Genomic DNA, 18,587 nt, shown 5'->3' on the forward strand with positions numbered 1-18,587 from the left:
CGCCCGAGGGCACCACCGGATGCAGGACCAGAGTCCAGCTCGAGCCAACAGGACTCTGTTTCAGTGTTTGCTAAAGGGGCTCGGGCCCAGACCTTGGCGCCCCTCCACTGGGAGAGGGTTGGGTCCGTGCTGGGCAGCCACCTTAGCTGGACTCTTGCAGTCCTTGGGCAGGTCCTTCGGCCCCCTCGGCCCAGCCGGACAGCCCCTCGGGCAGCTTCTGCCTGGCCAGCTTTGGGTGAGGTGGGAGCAGGAGGGCCCGGGGGCCTTTGGCCAAGCGCCTCCCAGGGCACTCACTCGACACAGGCATGTGTGAAATGGCCCCTTTTGGAGTGACCCAGGCTGAAGCGTGCCTTTCCTCCTTCCCTTTCCTGTTTGTGCCAGGATATGCCTGCTGGGCAACCGGACCTTGTCCCGCCACGGCATCGACGTCTGTGCCAAGATCGTCCAGGTGGGCAACGAGTCGATGGGCTCCAAGCTGTGGGAACTCTTCTGCTCCTCGCGCTTCCTCAATGCCTCCTGTGACGAGTACTTCACCCAGAACAACGTGACGGAGATCCAGGGCATCCCCGGGGCGGCATCGGGCCTCATCCAAGGTACAAGGGCCCCCGCGGGACCCCACGACGCAGCCTCTCCCTGGCAGCCCTGTGGCGGCTGTGGGGTGGGACTGGGGGGGCAGGAAAGGGTGGGGCTTTCTGTGGGGTGGAACTGGGAAGGGCGGGGGCTTTCCCGAGTCAGGAGAAGCGCTGTTGCCTCAGCCGTGAGAGGCCTGTTGTCCAAGGCCAGCCTCGGAAGTGGGGCCTTCTCCCTCTGTGGAGGCCTCTCCTGCTCCCTTTTCCTCAGGATCTCTCCAGGCAATAGACGTGAAATAACATTGGGGAGAGGATCGCACCCTGCAGCACCCCGCACACCGGAGGGTGTCTCTGTGACACCTCCTTCCTGAGCGCCACCCTCTGTCCCCAATCCTGTAGGAAGGGACGCACCATTGGTAGTTAGGAGTTAAGAGCTGGACCCCTGGCACTGGCTTCAGGCTCTGGGGCCAGTGGGAGGGCTCCACGCAGGGGGACGGGTGTCTGCAGCCCACCCCCAAAGAATGGCCCCCTCTAACCCAGTCTGAGTTCCGACATTGATCCCTATGCCACCCCCCTGCGGCTGGAGGAGGACCAGCCAGGGCTAAACTGTGGACTCCGCAGGACTGCAGCAGCACAAGGTTCATCCCCCACCCCAGCATAGTTTTCCTGATCTAATTTGCTGCCCCTAAGCTGGCCTTAGCCCTGCTGTGGGGGGAATATGAAAGGAAGGGGGAGATTTCAATTAGGAAAACTGCATGGTGGGAAGGGTTAAATGCCCCACGACGGGATCAGCTTCTGGCACCCCCGCCCAGGACTGTGCCCCTCCCAGGCAGATGCTGAACTAGGTCATGGGCAGACCCACTGGGCCAGACTGGGGGGTGGGGTAGCTGGGGTCTTAGTAGACCAAACACTGAACATTAGTCAGCAGTGTGATGCGGTAGCTAAAAAGGCAAATGAGGTCTTGGGCTGCATCAACGGAAGTATAGTGTCCAGATCACGCGAAGTGATGGTATCGCTTTACTCCGCTCTGGTTAGACCTCAGCTAGACTACTAGTTTTGGGCACCACAATTTAAGAAAGATGTAGACAAGCTGGAACGTGTCCAGAGGAGGGCAACAAAGATGGTGAGGGCTCTGGAGACCAAGTCCTGTGAGGAAAGGTTGAAGGAGCTGGGTATATTTAGCCTGGAGGGGAGAAGACTGAGAGGGGATATGATAACCCTCTTCAAGTACTTGAAGGGTTGTCGTATAGAGGAGGGTGCCAAGTTGTTCTCTGTTGCCCCAGAATGTCAGACCAGAACCAGCAGGTTGAAATTAAATCAGAAGAGTTTCCATCTAGACATTAGGAAGGATTTTCTAACAGTTAGAGCAGTTCCTCCGTGGAATAGGCTTCCCCGGGAGGTGGATGAGCTCTCCTTCCCTGGAGGTTTTTAAGAAGAGGCTAGATGGCCATCTGTCAGCAATGCTGATTCTATGACCTTAGGCAGTTCATGAGAGGGAGGGCATCTTGGCCATCTTCTGGGCATGGAGTAGGGGTCGCTGGGGGTGTGGGGAGGTAGTTGTGCATTTCCTGCCTTGTGCAGGGGATTGGACTAGATGACCCTGGTGGTCCTTTCCAACTCTATGATTCTATGGGCAAAGACAATGGAAGGACTGCAAGGCTGGCTGGTCCAGAGCCAGTCATACCTGGCATTGGGGGGTGGGAGGTTGAGACAGCCAACAAGAGGAAAGCCCTCCACATCCCTTAGGTGATAGATGCAGTCTCCTGGCCACAGTGTTACAGGTGAGCCAGTGACACGGAGCAGTAGCTGTTGCTAATGGAGAGATCAGAGCCCCTCAACCTCCCCTAACTTATTCAGATGCATCTGTATCTTCCCTTCAGGCAGTAATGTGGCTGGACAGGGCCCATGGCTGAGCGGAAGAGCCTCTGCTTTGCATGCAGAAGGTCCCAGGTTCAATCCCGAGCATCTCCAGTTAGAAGGGTTATGTAAAGATGAGAAAAAAATTCTTTATCTGGGGAGCAGCCGCTGATGGACTGACAAGGTGGCTTCATGTGTGTTCACGTGTGCAGGGAAAAGTAGAGATACCCCCCCCCACTTGCTTGGGTGGCATACGAGACCACTTCTGCTCTGCCCTGGTGGGATCTTGGAGAGGCGTCTGTGGGAGGAGGGGCAGACCTGCGCTTGCTCAGTGCCCAAATCCAGCTGTACAGAATGGTGGGGGCTTGGCATTACCAGCCAGATGCTTGGGGGGGGGAGGGTGTGAACAGGGGAGAGACAGGGTGGGGAGCAGCTACTGTGGGGTAAGCAAGACCGCTGACCAGTGCTGAGCTCCCCCATCTCAAAGCACGCGGCTTGTGTCTCCACAGAGAACCTCTGGAGTACCTACTTGCCCAAAGGGGTGGTCATAGAGAAGGCGGGGTTGACCTCTGTGCCCACCTTGGACCCTCTCCTCAACATGGAACAGCCTTATGTGTTCAGTGACATGACCTCCTACTTCACCCTCCTGGTTGGCATCTACTTCCCATCTGTCACAGGTAAAAGCCCCACCCCCCTCCGGTGGCACCTGGATATGGAGAAAGGTGCACAGGGAAGCCATATTGGTATGCAGTGGGGCATCTGGATTCCAGTCCAGGAGCACCTTAGAGACCAGTGAGGTTTGGGGGGGGGGGGTAATGAGCTTTTGAGGGCCAAAGCTCCCTTCGTCAGATATGGATATGGAGCAATGGGTCTTGCTGGAGAGAGGCCGAGGTGTGGATGGAGGGTGTGTGTGTATTGGAGGAAGGTTCATGCATCCTCCTCGTGCTCTTGCTTGGCCAGATCCTCTGCTGGCCAAGAGATGCAGCCATGGGAGGACCTCTGCCCCCACCTGGCCATGTGTTCTAGAAAGCACGGAGAGCCCTGGGTTGCCCCTGTCCCAAAGACTGGCGGTCCAGGAGTATGGTGCGCCCAAGGCCAGTCCAGACAAAACATCCTGTCCCTTTAACAGCAGCTTCATGGGGAGAGGCCATGGCTCAGTGGCAGAGCCTCTGCTTGGCATGTAGAAGGTCCCAGGTTCAATCCCCAGCATCTCCAGTTAAAGGGACCAGGCAAGTAGGTGATGTGAAAGACCTCTGCCTGAGACCATGGAGAGCCGCTGCCAGTCTGAGTACACAATACCGACTTTGATGGATCGAGGGTGGGGTCTGATTCAGTAGAAGGCAGCTGCAGGTGTCCATGTGGTGTCCTTTACCTCCTTGTCATGAGGCGGTTCAGCAGCCCATCGCCACAGATGAGGCCTCGATCGGAGGCTTTCCCTCCTGGCTGCTGGCCGCACCCACCCGCTCCCCCTGAACCCCCTTCTGCCTCCTCCCCAGGGATCATGGCTGGTTCCAACAGGTCCGGAGATTTGCGTGATGCCCAGAAATCGATCCCCACGGGCACCATCCTCGCCATCGCCACCACCTCCACAGTCTGTATCCTTGGTCGGGGGGGGGGGGGTCTGGCAGCCATAGGCTCCTGAGGGAGGGGAGAGGGGAGGGAGGTGCAGAGGCCGCTGCCTGTTTTTTTTTCCATTTTCCAAACTAAAAATACAAACATACAAACATAAACAACCAAATCATTACATAATATTGGAACTTACTTTATAGTTACATTTCAATTATAACCTTCTTTAACAATTATAACCTTCTTTTCTGTATTCTGATTATATTTTCCTATCTAATAATACATTTATTACTTACATTCTTTTTCTATTATCATTGGTTATCAGCTGTATGGTTAAAGAATAGATTCCATTTTTCATAGAACTCAGAGATTGATCTGTTAGGTATTAAAGATGTTAATTTAGCCATAAGTGCATATTCTGCTACTTTATTTGCCCACTCGGTTATATCTGGGTCATCTTCTGCTTTCCACTTTCTTGCATTCTCCACTCTCGCTGCTGTCACCATATACCTAAATAATTCGGGTCGCCAACCTCCAGGTGCTAGCTGGAGATCTCCCACTATTACAACTGATTTCCAGGCGATAGAGATCAGTTCCCCTGAAGAAAATGGCCGCTTTGGCAATTGGACACTATGGCATTGAAGTCCCTCCCCTCTCCAAACCCACGCCCTCCTCGGGCTCCACCCCAGAAACCTCCCACCAGTGGCAAAGAGGGACCTGGCAACCCTACTAAATAATTCATTATATATTTTTGGCATATTGTTAGGTAAAATATTTAGTAACATGCTTTTGGTAACAAACTTACTTTTCAGTGTTCTTTGCATTTCATCGTGTATCATTCGCCAATCTTTTCTTGCCTTTCTGCTGTCTGGCAGTTGGCAGGCTGCCCGGCTGCCCCAGCACCCTCTTCCTCGCCACCCCCCACAAGACTGGGCTGGGCCGTATCCCACCAGGGCCGCCTCTGGGCATGGGGGCGGCCAAGGGCTTTGGGAGCACTGCTGAGTCCTTCTGCAGCCGGGGCCAGAATGCGCTGCTGCATCTTTGCAGAGAGAAGTCCTTTGGGTGCATCATTGTGTTGTAGGGTTGCCAGCTCCAGGTTGGGAAATACCTGGAGATTGGGGGGATGGAGCCTGCAGAGGGTGGGGCCGTGGAGTCTGCCTTCCAAAGTGGCCATTTTCTCCAGGGGAACTGATCTCTGTCACCTGGAGAGCAGTTGTAATCCCAGGAGATTTCCAGCCACCACCTGGCGGTTGGCCACACTACTGTGTTGCCTTCTGTGGACGTGAGGGAAAATGCCTGCCCATCAGCCAAGGGAGCAAAGCCTGTCCCCTGGGAAGGGTGCCCATGGCAAGTAGGGGCTCTCCCCACTCCAGGCAGCCCTCCTCTTCGAGCTCTGCCCCCCCCTCCCTTTCCCTTTTCCCGGAGGGTCGGAACAGTCTCCTTCCTTGATGCTCTTGCAGACATCACTTCCGTGATCCTCTTTGGGGCCTGCATCGAGGGGGTCGTGCTCCGGGACAAGTGAGTCGTCTGCCTGTCATTGACCTGGCTGTGGGCTGGGAAGGCAGTCCCCCCCCCTTTGCAGCTGAGGCTGTTGTGGGGCTTTGGGGGGGGGATTCAGTGCCTTCTGCTGCCTGGACTGCCATCTTGACCTTCAATCCTGACCCACGCGGCTGGCTCTACTGCTTGTTCTTCCTTTCACGTGGAGGAAGAATGGAATGGCTGGCTGGCTTGGCCCCTAGCAGCCAGACTCTGGGTTGTTTCCTCCCATATCATGGCATGGAAGGTGTTGCTGGCACTCCGGGGTCGCTCGTGCTACCAGTCTCTTTCGGATTGGCAAGGCACCATTGGCTGCAGGGGGATGGGAGCCCCTTGAAACCTGCTCCCCTGTTGGCCTCCCATCCTGGGCATCCCATGGTCTGTGGGGCCCTGGATGTGCAGCAGTATTGTGGTTTCTGCCCCAGCGGGGATGCCCCTCTCTGCCAGGCTCTGGGGCTGAGAGGGAATTCTGTCAGGAGAGGGAATTCTGTGCCTATTGCTCCATCAGCTGGAGAAGGGATCCAGGACTGACCCACGTGTCCTTGCTCTTCCAGATTCGGCGAGGCCGTCAACGGGAACCTGGTGGTCGGCACCTTGGCCTGGCCCTCCCCCTGGGTGATCGTCTTCGGCTCCTTCTTCTCCACCTGTGGAGCAGGTCTGCAGAGCCTGACGGGGGCCCCGCGCCTGCTTCAGGCCATTTCCCGGGATGGCATTGTGCCCTTCCTGCGGGTGAGTCACAGCCGGGGCCTGCCCTTCATGTGGCTGCAGATATGGGGAAGAGCAATGCCCCACTCCTTTGGGTACGTGTGGCCAGAGAGGGGTTGGGAGCGCTGGAGCGAATGCAGCCCCCATCCCTCCTCTGCCCTTTCCCTGCTGCCTGCCTCCTGTCTTCAGGGCTGAGAGGTTCTTCTGACGCCTCTCTCTGCAGCCGGCTTCTCTGTGCTGATGCTTCCACCTGCTAAACATTCGGCTGCCTCTGGCAGGCCCAGGAGGAGCCCGAGTGCTGCTTGGCTTTCCAGGGCTTGGAGCCTGCCCCCGCCGCCCCCTCCCTCGATTCGGCACGCTCGACCCCTTTAATGAGTGGCTTGGGCCCCAGCAGCCGTGCTGGTGAGCTCCGCAGCCAGCCTGCGAGGTGTCAGCTGACACAGCCCCTGTCACCTCCACCTGGCCTGGCTTTCAACGCTTTTCACAAGGTGCCTTTCCTCAGTCCCAAACCAATTCACAAGGTCCTCCTTTGCCGTGTGCCGTTTCTCACTTTCAAGACGTTCTTGACTTTGCTGGAGGCGGGAAGGGTCTTGCCCTCTACCCAGGGAAGAGGAGGAGGAGGCTGGGACCAGTTGGCTGAGGCTAGTGGCCAGCCGGGTTAGGGGCCAGAGCCAGAACTAGCGCTCATCCTAGAGTGCCCTTTGGAAGCAGCACTACAGGGTGGGTGTGAGCGTGCTTGAACTCCCTGCACTCCCAGCCCCACAGGGCGAGGGCAGTGCGTGCACGCTGCTAGGTACCCGGCTAGAATCCTGCAGCTGGAATGTTGGCTAAGGTCATCTAGTCCAGCCCACTGTCCAAGGCAGAGCCCCCACCCTCACCCCGAAGACTGGGAGAATGAAGGGCACCGTCCCAACCTGCCGACCAGCAGCAGTGGGGGCTCTGGGGGGAATGGAAGAGGCATCCTCGACTCTCTCGATGGTCACAAAGGCCTATTCTGGGAGCTCCATGCCCGGAGTGCCCGCAGAGCAGCCCTCTAGCCATGTGGGGTCTCCCGTGTGCCTCCTTCACTGTCCTGGGAAAATTCTGCAGGAGTTTCGCACACACAGCACCCATAGGCTGCCTTCCAGTCTTTTTCATCCTCAACAGGATTTTCTTCTTTCCTGATAGAGGTTGATAGTGCCCCCGTCACACCCCTCCCCACCCTCCAGGCACCTCTGTTGCCATCTCCCTATATTTATTGTCCTGTCCTGAAAAAATGGGGAGGGTTTCACAGGTGGTCACTAGATGCTCTGGTTAAGAAGAAGGAGGAGGAGGAGGAGGAGGAGGTTTTTATATGCCGACTTTCTTTACTACTTAAGGCAGAATCAAACCGGCTTACAATCACCTTCCCGTCCCCTCACCACAACAGACACCCTGTGAAGTAGGTGGGGCTGAGAGAGTGTGACTAGCCCAAGATCCCCCAGCTGGCTTCATGTGTAGGAGTGGGGAAACAAATCCAGTTCACCAGATTAATGTCCGCCTCTCATGTGGAGGAGTGGGGAATCGAACCCGGTTCTCCAGATCAGCACCCACTGCTCCAAACCACTACACCACATTGCTTTAAAACGTTTTTAGCCTGCCTTTTGACCCTCTTGGGGCCTCAAGATAGTGAAACATTAAAAAGTCTTTAAAAACCAACTTTAAAAACAATACATACTCATGTACATACGTATACAACAATGATTAAAAACATAAACAGGGAAGATGGGCAATAAGGGAATGCCAAAGAAAACAAAAAAGCCTTCACCTGCAGGCAAAAGACACCAATGGAGACAGATGTATCTCCCTGGGGAGGGAGTTCCAAAGTTTTGGTGCCACGACAGAGAAGGCCCTTTCTCGGGTTGCCAGCTGTCTGGCTTCAGATGGTGCGGGCAACCAGTGCAGGGCCCCTGAAGATGACCGGCATAGATGGGTAGGTTCCTATGGGAGAAGGCGTTCCTTAAGGTTTGCTGTCTCCAAGCCATGATGCAGGGCTTCAGAGGTCAACACCAGCACCTTGGATTGGGCCTAGAAACAAATCGGGAGCCAGTATAGATGGGACAAGGCGAGAGCGATGGGGTCTCGATGACCCACTCCCGTCAAGTCTCCGGCCGTAGCATTCTGCACCAACTGCAGCTTCCAGGCAGTGTTCAAGGGCAGCCCCACATAGAGTGCATTGCAGTAATCTGATCTAAAATGGGCAAGGTGTCATGGTGCGCCTGTGGAACTGTGGGAAATGTACAGGGGAGGAGGAGAGGGACAGCCAGGGTCTCTGGTGCCTTCCTAGGAGGGTCTGCGCTGGAAGTGAGATGCCGTGCAGCAGCTGCAGGAAGGAGATTTGACGCTGCGCTGGCGCAAGGGGTCCCAGTTCTGGTTGTGCACTGGCTGAAGGTCTCTCTCTCTCCAGGTCTTTGGCCACGGCAAAGCGAATGGGGAGCCCACCTGGGCCCTGCTGCTCACGGCCTGCATCTGTGAAATCGGCATCCTCATTGCGTCGCTGGATGAAGTGGCCCCCATCCTCTCCATGTATGCCCCTGCAAGCCCCCCCTAATGTCTGGCATGGAAAGGGCAGGTGGGGGCAGGCTTGCCTGTAGATGTCCTGCCAATTCCCTGGTGCTCCCTCCGGCCAAGAGAGCCCTGGGCCTGCTGGGAAGAAGCCGCCTGGTCCTCTGGGGCCGAGAAGGGCCCAGGTGTCTTTCTCAGCCCCCCCCCCTCCCTGGATGCTCCGCATGGTGATCTTGTTGGCAGCCTTTGGGCCAGGGGACCTGTTGGAGGCCGTGGTGGGTGGAGCCAGAGCCTTCTTCTGGCCAGCTCCCCCCCCTGCCCCCCACTCAGGCCTGTCTTTTTCCTCCGCAGGTTCTTCCTGATGTGCTACATGTTTGTCAACCTGGCCTGTGCTCTCCAGACCCTGCTGAGGACACCAAATTGGCGCCCGCGCTTTCTGTATTACCACTGGTGGGTGTCCTCTGCCCAACACCTGGGCCAGGCATTGTGGGAAAGCCCCTTGGCAGGGACCCAGTATGGGGGCTTCTGCCAGAGAAGGGCCTGTTGACGGCTGCAAGGGGAGGGCAGGGAAGGGGCTGGGTTGGAGGGAGTTCTGGCTGGCGTGGGCAGCTCTGCCAAGCTCTGCTGTGATGTCCGCAGGACGCTTTCCTTCCTGGGCATGAGTCTCTGCCTGGCACTGATGTTCATCTGCTCCTGGTACTACGCACTGGTAGCCATGCTGATTGCAGGACTCATCTACAAATACATTGAATATCGTGGGTAAGTTAGAGAGGGCAGGTCTGAGCCCCCCCAGTGGTACAGGGGTGGGGAGGACTCTTGAGGTGACTGCAGAAGCTAATAAACTAAGGCTAATAAACTAAGGTGCCACTGCAGGAAGGTTCCCACTCCTACTCCCCCGTGCTGAGTCCTGGGTGCCCACACGAGATGGCGCTTAGCGCCTGGCAAGGGCCATGCTCCTGTCTTCTGCTCCCTTAAGTACAAGCAACATGAATGCCCATGTTGTCGTGGCCTGGCAAAGGCAGAAACTGGGCATGATGCAAATCAGGGTCTCTCCTAACAGTGGTAAGTGGGCCTAGTTGGCCTGGGGGAGGGGAGCTTAGTGCGACCCCTAAGCACGTGCCCAGGTTTCAGTCCCTTCCTCCTCGGAAAGCTGCTTTTGCCCTCATGGGTGTGGCATGGGTGCGTGCTGCTCCTGAGGGCTGCTGGAGCAATGCTGGCTGGATCCTCTGTCTTCCACGGTCCCTTCCTCTCCTTCCAGAGCAGAGAAAGAATGGGGAGATGGCATCCGCGGGCTGTCCCTCAGTGCCGCCCGGTACGCCCTCTTGCGCCTGGAGGAAGGGCCCCCCCACACCAAGAACTGGCGGTCAGTGATGGGAGAGAAGCTGTCTGGGTGCATCCTGGGTGGGGAGGCAGGGGGGCACGGGAAGGCCTGGCTGGGAAGGGGGGGATCCCTGGGCGGGTCATCCCCGTACGGATCCCCCCGTACTGGTCATGTAACTAACTCGGGCTGACGTAGCCATGTACGGCTGGGCTCACAATTAAGCACATTCAGCGTTTTGTGTGTTTTTAATTGTAGTCTCTATTTTGAACTGTATTGTTTAAATGTGTAAAGTGTTTAAATGTACTTATGTTCACTGCCTTGTGGACACTGATCAGGTGAAAAGGCAGCATAAAATTTATTTATTTATTTGTTGGATTTACATCCCGCCCTCATTTCCCGGCAAGCCGGGCTCAGAGTGTTATGAATAAATAAATAAATATTCTGTTGCGTAACAAACACACAACTTAGTGGGTGCCAAGGACCAGGAGATTCAGCACAGCGGTCAACTTCGGCAGATTAGATGTGTAACAAATATCTTCTCCCCCCTGAGACAGAATGGAATGAAATGAAATTACATGTGAGAGAAATGTATGAATAAGCACAGACCAGATCCAGCTGCGCAGGGGCTTTGCCTTTTCCTCCTGGGGGTGTAAGGCCCTCTCCAGGGTACTCTTTGGGGCCGGATCCGTGTCTGTGTGACTGTCTGGCGCCGTCACACCAAAAGCTGCTTGCACAACTGGCTGCTCAGCAAAAGCAGATGCTGGCAGAGGAGGGCTGGATCCACCTGTGACGCTGGAAACGGGGCCACGCAATCTTCTGGGCGTGTTGTTTTAGCAGTCCATGTTCTGTAGCTGACCTATGCAAAGGGGCAAGACAAAGGGACTGCCTGGCTATTGACAAGATTGATTGATTGACCAGAGACCTGCTCAATGCAGCTTACAAGTAAAAACAATACAATAAAACAGTATTAATTATCAATATTAAAAAGAAAAGATTAGAAACAGCATCAAACATATACTAAGCAGCTCCTCCCCTGCCAGAAATTTTGTTAGTCTTTAAGGTGCTGCTGGACTCCTGCTCTTTTCTACTGAGCAGCCTAAAAATATCCATAGAATAGTCCTGAGACTAGAAGAGGCCAATAAAAATCCTCGAAAAGATGGAACCCCTTAGTTAGAAAAAGAAATGTTTTGGCCTGGTGACAGTATGGTAGGTGCCAAGCAAGCCTCAGGGGGAGGGGCAATCCAAACAAAGGTGCCACCACTGAAAATGCCCTGTCTCTATTTGCCACCTGCCTCATCTCTGGAGGCAAGAGGGCCGAGATTAGGGCTTCAGAGACAGATCTGAACTGGCAGTCGGGACAGTACAGGAGGAGACCGTCCTTCAAGTAGAATCATAGAGTTGGATGGGACCACCAGGGTTATCTAGTCCAACCCCCTGCACAATGCAGGAAATTCACAACTACCTCCCACACACACACCCGCAGTGACCCCTACTCCATGCCCAGGAGATGGCCAAGGTGCCTTCCCTCTCGCGATCTGCCTAAGGTCACAGAATCAGCATTGCTGATAGATGGCCATCTAATCTCTTCTTAAAAACCTACAAGGAAGGAGCGCTTACCACCTCCAGAGGAAGCCTGTTCCACTGAGTAACCGCTCTAACTGTCAGAAAATTCTTCCTAATGTCTAGACGGAAACTCTTTTGATTTAATTTCAACCCGTTGGTTCTGCTCCAACCTTCTGGGGCAACAGAAAACAAGTCGGCACCCTCCTCTATATGACAGCCCTTCAAGTACTTGAACATGGTTATCATGTCCCCTCTCAGTCTTCTCCTCTTCAGACTAAACATACCCAGCTCCTTCAGCCTTTCCTCATAGGACTTGGTCTCCAGACCCCTCACCATCTTTGTTGCCCTCCTACGGACACGTTCCAGCTTGTCTACATCTTTCTTAAATTGCGGTGCCCAAAACTGAACACAATACTCTAGGTGAGGTCTAACCAGAGCGGAGTAGAGTGACACCATCACTTTGTGTGATCCGGACACCATATTTTCTGTTAATGCAGCCCAAGATCGCATTTGCCTTTTTAGCTACCACATCACACTGCTGACTCATGTTCAGTGTTTGGTCTACTAAGACCCCAAGATTCTTTTCACACACACTCACTACCTCAGCCCCAGTACCAGGCACCTTTGCTTGAGTCTCCTAGAATCACGTACCTGGCCAAGGGCAGCACCTCCTCTGGCAGATGCTTAACGGTCCTGTTGATTCCTTGTACGTATTCAAATTTGGCTTCAATAAAAATCCAAGCATGAGTGCTGATATCTGCCCTTATAGAACTTTGCAGGCGACTATTTGTGGTTTGAGTGGTGTTGTGCGAGAGCCAGCATGGTGTAGTGGTTAAGAGCAGTGTTTTGGAGCGGTGGACTCTGATCTGGAGAGCCGGGTTTGATTCCCCACTCCTCCACGTGATCGGCGGAGGCTAATCTGGTGAACCGGATTGGTTACCCCACTCCTACACATTAAGCCAGCTGGGTGACCTTGGGCTAGTCACAGCTCTTTCAGCCTCACCTACCTCCCAGGGTGTCTGTTGTGGGGAGGGGAGGGGAAGGTGATTGTGAGCCGGTTTGAATCTCCCTTAAACGGTAGATGAAGTCAGCATATAAAAGCCAACTCTTCTTCTTCTTCCTTCGTTCTTCTTTCTGAATAAGAAACATGCCTGCATTTGTGGTACTGACCCAGGGTCATCTGCCATCAACTTTAAGGAATGCTCCAGAGTTTGCACAGATTTTTCCATCTCTCTGCTAGGTGATAACATAAGAACACAAGAAGAGCCGTATTGGATCAGACCAGTAGCCCATCCATTCCAGCATCGTGTCTCACAGAGTGACCTGGGCCAACCTGTTAGTACAGAGGTCCAGCAACAGGCCTTAGAGGCCAAGGCCTTCCCCAGAGGTTGCTTCCTGGCTCTGGGAGTCAGAGGTTTTCTGCCCCTGAATGTGGGGGGTTCCCTTTGGCTTACTGGCACTGATGGACCGATTCTCTATGAATCAGTCTCATCCCCTTTTAATTAGTGAGTTAGTTGTGCTATTTATCATTTGCCTTTCTCACTGGGACTCAAGGCGGAGTAGACAGAGTGAGCCTGTGCAATCGACTGAGCGGGACATCCCAAAAACGATGCCTCAGATTAGGAAAACCAACCAGAGGTGAAGCACAGTAGAAGTATTAACACAACACACATTACATGAGGCAAACATTATATAGTAGGATCCTGGTTTCAGCAAGCTGTGCACAGTCCCTATAGCCCCACAGTCCCTATTCATTTATCCAAGTAACTTTGTGAATCATTTAGTACTGTACTACCCTGTTGCCTGCATAAAAAAGCCCTCTTGAATAATTCAGTTTTGCGCAGTTTGCAGGAAGCCAGGGGAGCGGGAGCCTTTCCTGACCTCCTCGAGCAGGCCATTCCACAAGGTAGGGACCACATCGGAGAAAGCACATGCAGGGGCAGTTGTCAGTTTTGCCCATTTGTAGGGTGGCACCCGAAGAAGGCCCTGCCAGATGAGTGACGCCTTCGTGGCGGAGCATGGAGGGTGAGGCAGGCCATGGCTGCCTTGGTATGCGAGAGCCAGGACCAAAAACGGAGTCCAGTAACTGATGGCCAGCCAATGGAGTGACTGCAGAATGGGAGCACTTGTGCATTGCCTTTAAAGCCAGCTATGCTTGCGGCTGTCACTACTTCTGCTGGCAGCAAATGGCACATTTTGATCACTTGTTGTGTAAAGAAGTATTTCCTTTTGGCCCTCCTGAATCTGCTGCCCACCAGCTTCACTGAATGCCCTCGAGTTCTAGTACGTTTGGTGAGGGAGAAAAACTTCTCTTTGTCAGCTCTCTCCATCGTGTGCATAATTTTATAAACCTCTGTCTAGTCTCCCCTGAGTCACCTCTTCTTTAAACTGAAAAGTCTTAAACTCTTCTGCCTTTCCTCATAGGGAAGGGGCTCAAACCCTCTAATCGTCTCGGTTGCCCTCATCTGTATTTTTCCAGCTCTGCAATGTCTTTTTTGAGATACGGTGACCAGAACTGTACACAATATTCCCAAATAAGGCCACACCATAGATCTATACAGGGGCATTAGAATATTGGCCATTTTATTTTCAGTCCCTTTCCTAATAATCCCTAATACAGAGTTTGCTCAAGGAGTCAGTCCTCGCAGAGTCATAGAGTATACTCCTCATGGATTGGACTCACAGGGTTGCTACTGGAAGCCGGTTGTCATCAGTGTGGGACCCTGTCTTGTGGGGATTCCACAGGGTGCAGCTCTAGTAACACGTAGACTACTGTAATGCACTGTACATTGGTCTCCCCTAAACAGCAATTTGGAAGCTCTGACTGGTGCAGAACGCTGCAGCTGGGCTATTATTGGGAGCTAGACTAATAATGTACTTTACTCCCATTCTGCAGATGCTCCATTGGCTGCCCATTTGTTAGCAGGCTCAATTTAAGGTATAGGTTTTTGCATACAAAGCCTTTCATGGCCTTGGTCCTTCTTATCTGCGGGACTGCCTCGCCCCCTCTGCTCCCCCAAACAGCTTCACTCATGTCAGCAGGGACTTCTGTGGGGGCTAGGGTTGCTAGGTCCCTCTTCAACATCAGCGGAAGGTTTTGGGGGCGGAGCTTGAGGAGAGAGGGGTTTGGGGAGGGGAAGGACTTCAGTGTCATAGAGACCAATTGACAAAGCGACCATTTTCTCCAGGTGAACTGATCTCTATGTGCTGGAATCATAGAATAGAATCATTGAGTTGGAAGGGACCACCAGGGGTCATCTAGTCCAACCCCCTGCACAATGCAGGAAATTCACAACTACCTCCCCCCTACCCACCCCCAGTGACACCCCCTACTCCATCAGTTGTAAGAGCAAGAGATCTCCAGCTAGTACCTGGAGGTTGGCAACCTTAGTGGGGGCCAACCTGCAAATCAGCAACGGCCCACACACATGCTTTCTGGGTTGTGGCTCCCACCTTGTGAGATGGCGTGCCCAAGGAGGGCAGGGAAGCCCCCACTCGCCTGGCTTTCTGCAAGAGGGCGATAAGTTACATAAAAGGAGTTCGTCAATCTCACATTTGAGTTCCCTAAGAACATGAGACGACAAGAGTCACTGGAAAAGACAGTCATGCTAGGAAAAGTTGAGGGCAGCAGGAAAAAAGGAAGACCCAACAAGAGATGGATTGACTCTACAAAGATAGCCACAGCCCTCAATTTGCAAATCTGAGCAAGGCTGTCAAAGTTAGGACATTTTGGAGGACTTTCATTCATAGGGTCGCCATGAGTCGGAAGCGACTTGACGGCACTTAACACACACACAAGAACTGCTGGCTGTATGGCATCAGGACCCGGAGGCATATTGGTTTTTAACTTCCCCAAAAGGTTGAGAACTTTGTCTCTTGTCCACTCAATTTGACTCAGGTCTTCTGACTCCCTCCCTGCAGACAGTGGCCGTGGCTCGGGGCCCACGTCCCACACAGGAGCAAAAAAACCCTTGAGCTGCTCTGCCATCTCCCCACCTTCCTTGAGTAATCCTAATATTCCTGGGCCATCCAAAGACTTGTCTGGTTCTCTGGCTGGTTTCCTGTTCTGGATACATTTAAAGAAATGCTTATTGTTGGTCTTGATGCTTTTAGCAAGCTGCTCCTCTGTTCTCTTTTTGCGCGCCTGCTTATTGACTTCCACTTCTTTTGCCAGAACCCGTGGCCCCTTCTGTTGGCTCCAGTAGGGCAGACCTTCCACTTTTGAAAAGAAGCCGCAAGGCTTCAGGGCCTTTTGGTGCCCCTCCAGCTGTGGCGTCCCAGGCGATGGCCGACGTGGGCCTCGTGGGCAGGCCGGCTGTGAGGGGGGCAGTTGCCAGTTGAGCGGGGATGGTTGCTGGCCGCAGGAAGCCGCAGGGCAGAAGGGCCTGGAGGCAGGGGAGGGAGGGGAAAGAGAGTACTGGAGAGGCTAGAGCCTTGTAGCGGAGAGAGGAAAGGCGGGGGGGCCATGTGGACAGAAACAGGGAAAGGGGGACTGTGAAGCCCGGACCTCCATGGCCCATCTTCTGGCTCCTGGCCTCTCCTTCCCAGGCCGCAGCTGCTTGTGCTCGTCCGCGTGGATCAGGACCAGAACGTCGTCCACCCGCAGCTGCTCTCGTTCACCACTCAGATGAAGGCCGGCAAGGGGCTGACCATCGTGGGCTCAGTGCTGGAGGGCACCTTCTTGGACAACCACCCGCAGGTCCAGCGGGCTGAGGAGGTGAGTTCCGATGGGTCCTCGGCTAGGGAGCCCCCTCCCTCCCCCGTCCCAGGCGGGGAGCGATCCAAAGGGGCCAAATGTAGCCAAGAGCCCAGAAACGTCCCGGGCCCTCCTGTGCGCTGCCCCTGCCCTCGGCTGCCCAGGTGGGGCGGGGCAGGGGGGTGTTCCTGTGTGCCACAAGGGTGCCCTGCTGGGGGGAGGGGGCGACTCCCTCTGGGTGCTGAGCGCAGGGCCTTCCTCTCTCCCCAGTCCATTCGGAGGCAAATGGAGGCAGAGAAAGTGAAGGGCTTCTGCCACGTGGTGACCTCTTCCAATGTGCGCGACGGCGTGTCCCACCTCATCCAGGCCAGCGGGCTCGGGGGCCTGCAGCACAATGCCGTGCTAGTCGGCTGGCCGCGCAACTGGCGCAGCAAAGAGGACCACCAGACCTGGAGGAACTTCATCGGTATGTCCGGGAGGGGCTGCCGGAAGAGGGGGGAGAGGGAGGGGTGGGCCATGGGACGCTTCCAAGCAGCCAGCCCTCGGGATGGGAGGGCCGAAATGCCGATGAGCCACGGCATGTTGAGCTGAGCTCCCAAGGAGGAGGCAGCTCTGGCCTGATCAGTCTCATCAGCATCCTCGGCTCTGGTGGGGTTTCTGGGCGGGGGTGTGTGTGGGAATTTCCTCTGGATCTTTGACTGGCTGGAGCAACCGCCCTACGAGGATCTGTTAAAACGCTTAGGGCTGTTTAGCTTAGAAAATGTTGAGCAAGGGGAGTCATGATAGCGGTCTGTAAAATTATGCACGTTGTGGAGAGAGTGGGGCAGGGAGAAGCTTTTCTCCCTCTCCCATAATACTAGAACCTGGGACCATCCGCTGAAGCCGAAGGGTGGGGAATTCAGGGCAGACACAAGGCAGCACTTCTTCACAGAGCACATAGTTAGAACTGTGATACTCGCTGCCACAGGATGTGGTGACGGCCACCAAACTGGAAAGCTTTAAAAGGAGAGCGGACAAGTTCATGGAGGACAGAATGGCTAGTAGCCACAATGGATAGCTACCCCTTCCAGTCTCAGTGGCAGCGTGCCTCTTTGCCTCAGTTGCTGGGGAGCACGGGCGGGAGGAGGCTGTTGCAGGCCTTTTGTGCAGGGCTGTTTCCCTTGCCATCACCCCTCCGATGAGGGAAAACCTGACGCCTGCTCTGTCCAAGCGCCATCCTCCTGATCAGAATCAGGCCCACGGGCAACAGGGAGGCATGGACACCCACGATTAGGGTGGCCATTCTCCAGGTGGGACTTGGAGATTGAGCTTCAGCGGTTGAGCTACAAACTATAACAAAATAATTACATATATTGCAAGATGTACACTATAAAATTGTTTAAAACACAGGGCCTGGAGTGCAGGCTATGTATAAAAAAAATATCGGTTATAAAATTCTTATACAGTTGATGCTAGACCAGATACTTTTCGACCTGAATAGGCCTTCCTCAATGGTTATAAATACAGAAGGTTATAAAAAACACATCTGGAAATGAACCTTCTGAGATTTTTAAAATCTCAAAATAGGAACTTTTTTGAAAAAATCTGAAAATAGGCACAATTTTCTGACAGGTGGAGTGGTTCCACAGTGGAACAGGCTTCCTTGGGAGGTGGTGAGCTGGAGGTTTTTAAACAGAGGCTAGATGGCCATCTGTCAGCAATGCTGATTCTATGACCTTAAGCAGATGATGAGAGGGAAGGCATCTTGGCCATCTTCTGTGCATGGAGTAGGGGTCACTGGGAGTGTGTGTGTGTGGGGGGAGGTAGTTGTGAATTTCCTGCATTTTGCAGGGGGTTGGACTAGATGACCCTGGTGTTTCCTTCCAACTCTATGATTCTATGAACTATAAGAAAAGGCAGACAAAAAGGAAAGCCAAATTAATTTAACTCATAAGTAGAACTATTTTAAAAAAATCATTGAATATAAAAGGCCACATAATATCTAATCTTTTGTGTGGCTTGATGTAAATTCTTAACCCAACTTGTGGGACCTGCCACGTGGACAGTGGCCCCCGGGCACTCTAGATGACCAGAGTGTATTTGTGAGTGAAGGGTCACTTGGAGATGGCCCAGAATGACAACTGACCTCCAGACTACAGAGATCTGTTCGCCTGGAGAAAACTGTCGCTTTGAAGAATGGACTCTAGGGCATCACATCCCCTCTGAGCTCCCTGCCACCCCCAAACCCTGCCCTCACTGGGCTCCATCCACC

At 54.0% G+C, this 18,587-nt stretch overlaps 1 protein-coding gene across 2 annotated transcripts in view; it reads left to right on the forward strand.

Moving 5' to 3' along the window:
• The window catches only part of SLC12A5 (solute carrier family 12 member 5), a 77,788-nt gene that overhangs the window by 45,613 nt on the left and 13,588 nt on the right, over positions 1–18,587 (forward strand). For both annotated transcript variants that reach the window (XM_056845653.1, XM_056845655.1), the window contains exons 8-18: positions 382–593; positions 2,936–3,103; positions 3,923–4,021; positions 5,453–5,510; positions 6,083–6,257; positions 8,659–8,777; positions 9,108–9,206; positions 9,396–9,515; positions 10,015–10,119; positions 16,189–16,357; positions 16,607–16,802. In XM_056845653.1, coding sequence (XP_056701631.1) covers positions 382–593; positions 2,936–3,103; positions 3,923–4,021; positions 5,453–5,510; positions 6,083–6,257; positions 8,659–8,777; positions 9,108–9,206; positions 9,396–9,515; positions 10,015–10,119; positions 16,189–16,357; positions 16,607–16,802 — 1,520 coding nt within the window. The remainder of the gene's footprint in view (positions 1–381; positions 594–2,935; positions 3,104–3,922; positions 4,022–5,452; positions 5,511–6,082; positions 6,258–8,658; positions 8,778–9,107; positions 9,207–9,395; positions 9,516–10,014; positions 10,120–16,188; positions 16,358–16,606; positions 16,803–18,587) is intronic.

Source organism: Euleptes europaea, chromosome 2 (assembly GCF_029931775.1).
Source record: "Euleptes europaea isolate rEulEur1 chromosome 2, rEulEur1.hap1, whole genome shotgun sequence".
Lineage (NCBI taxonomy): Eukaryota > Metazoa > Chordata > Lepidosauria > Squamata > Sphaerodactylidae > Euleptes > Euleptes europaea.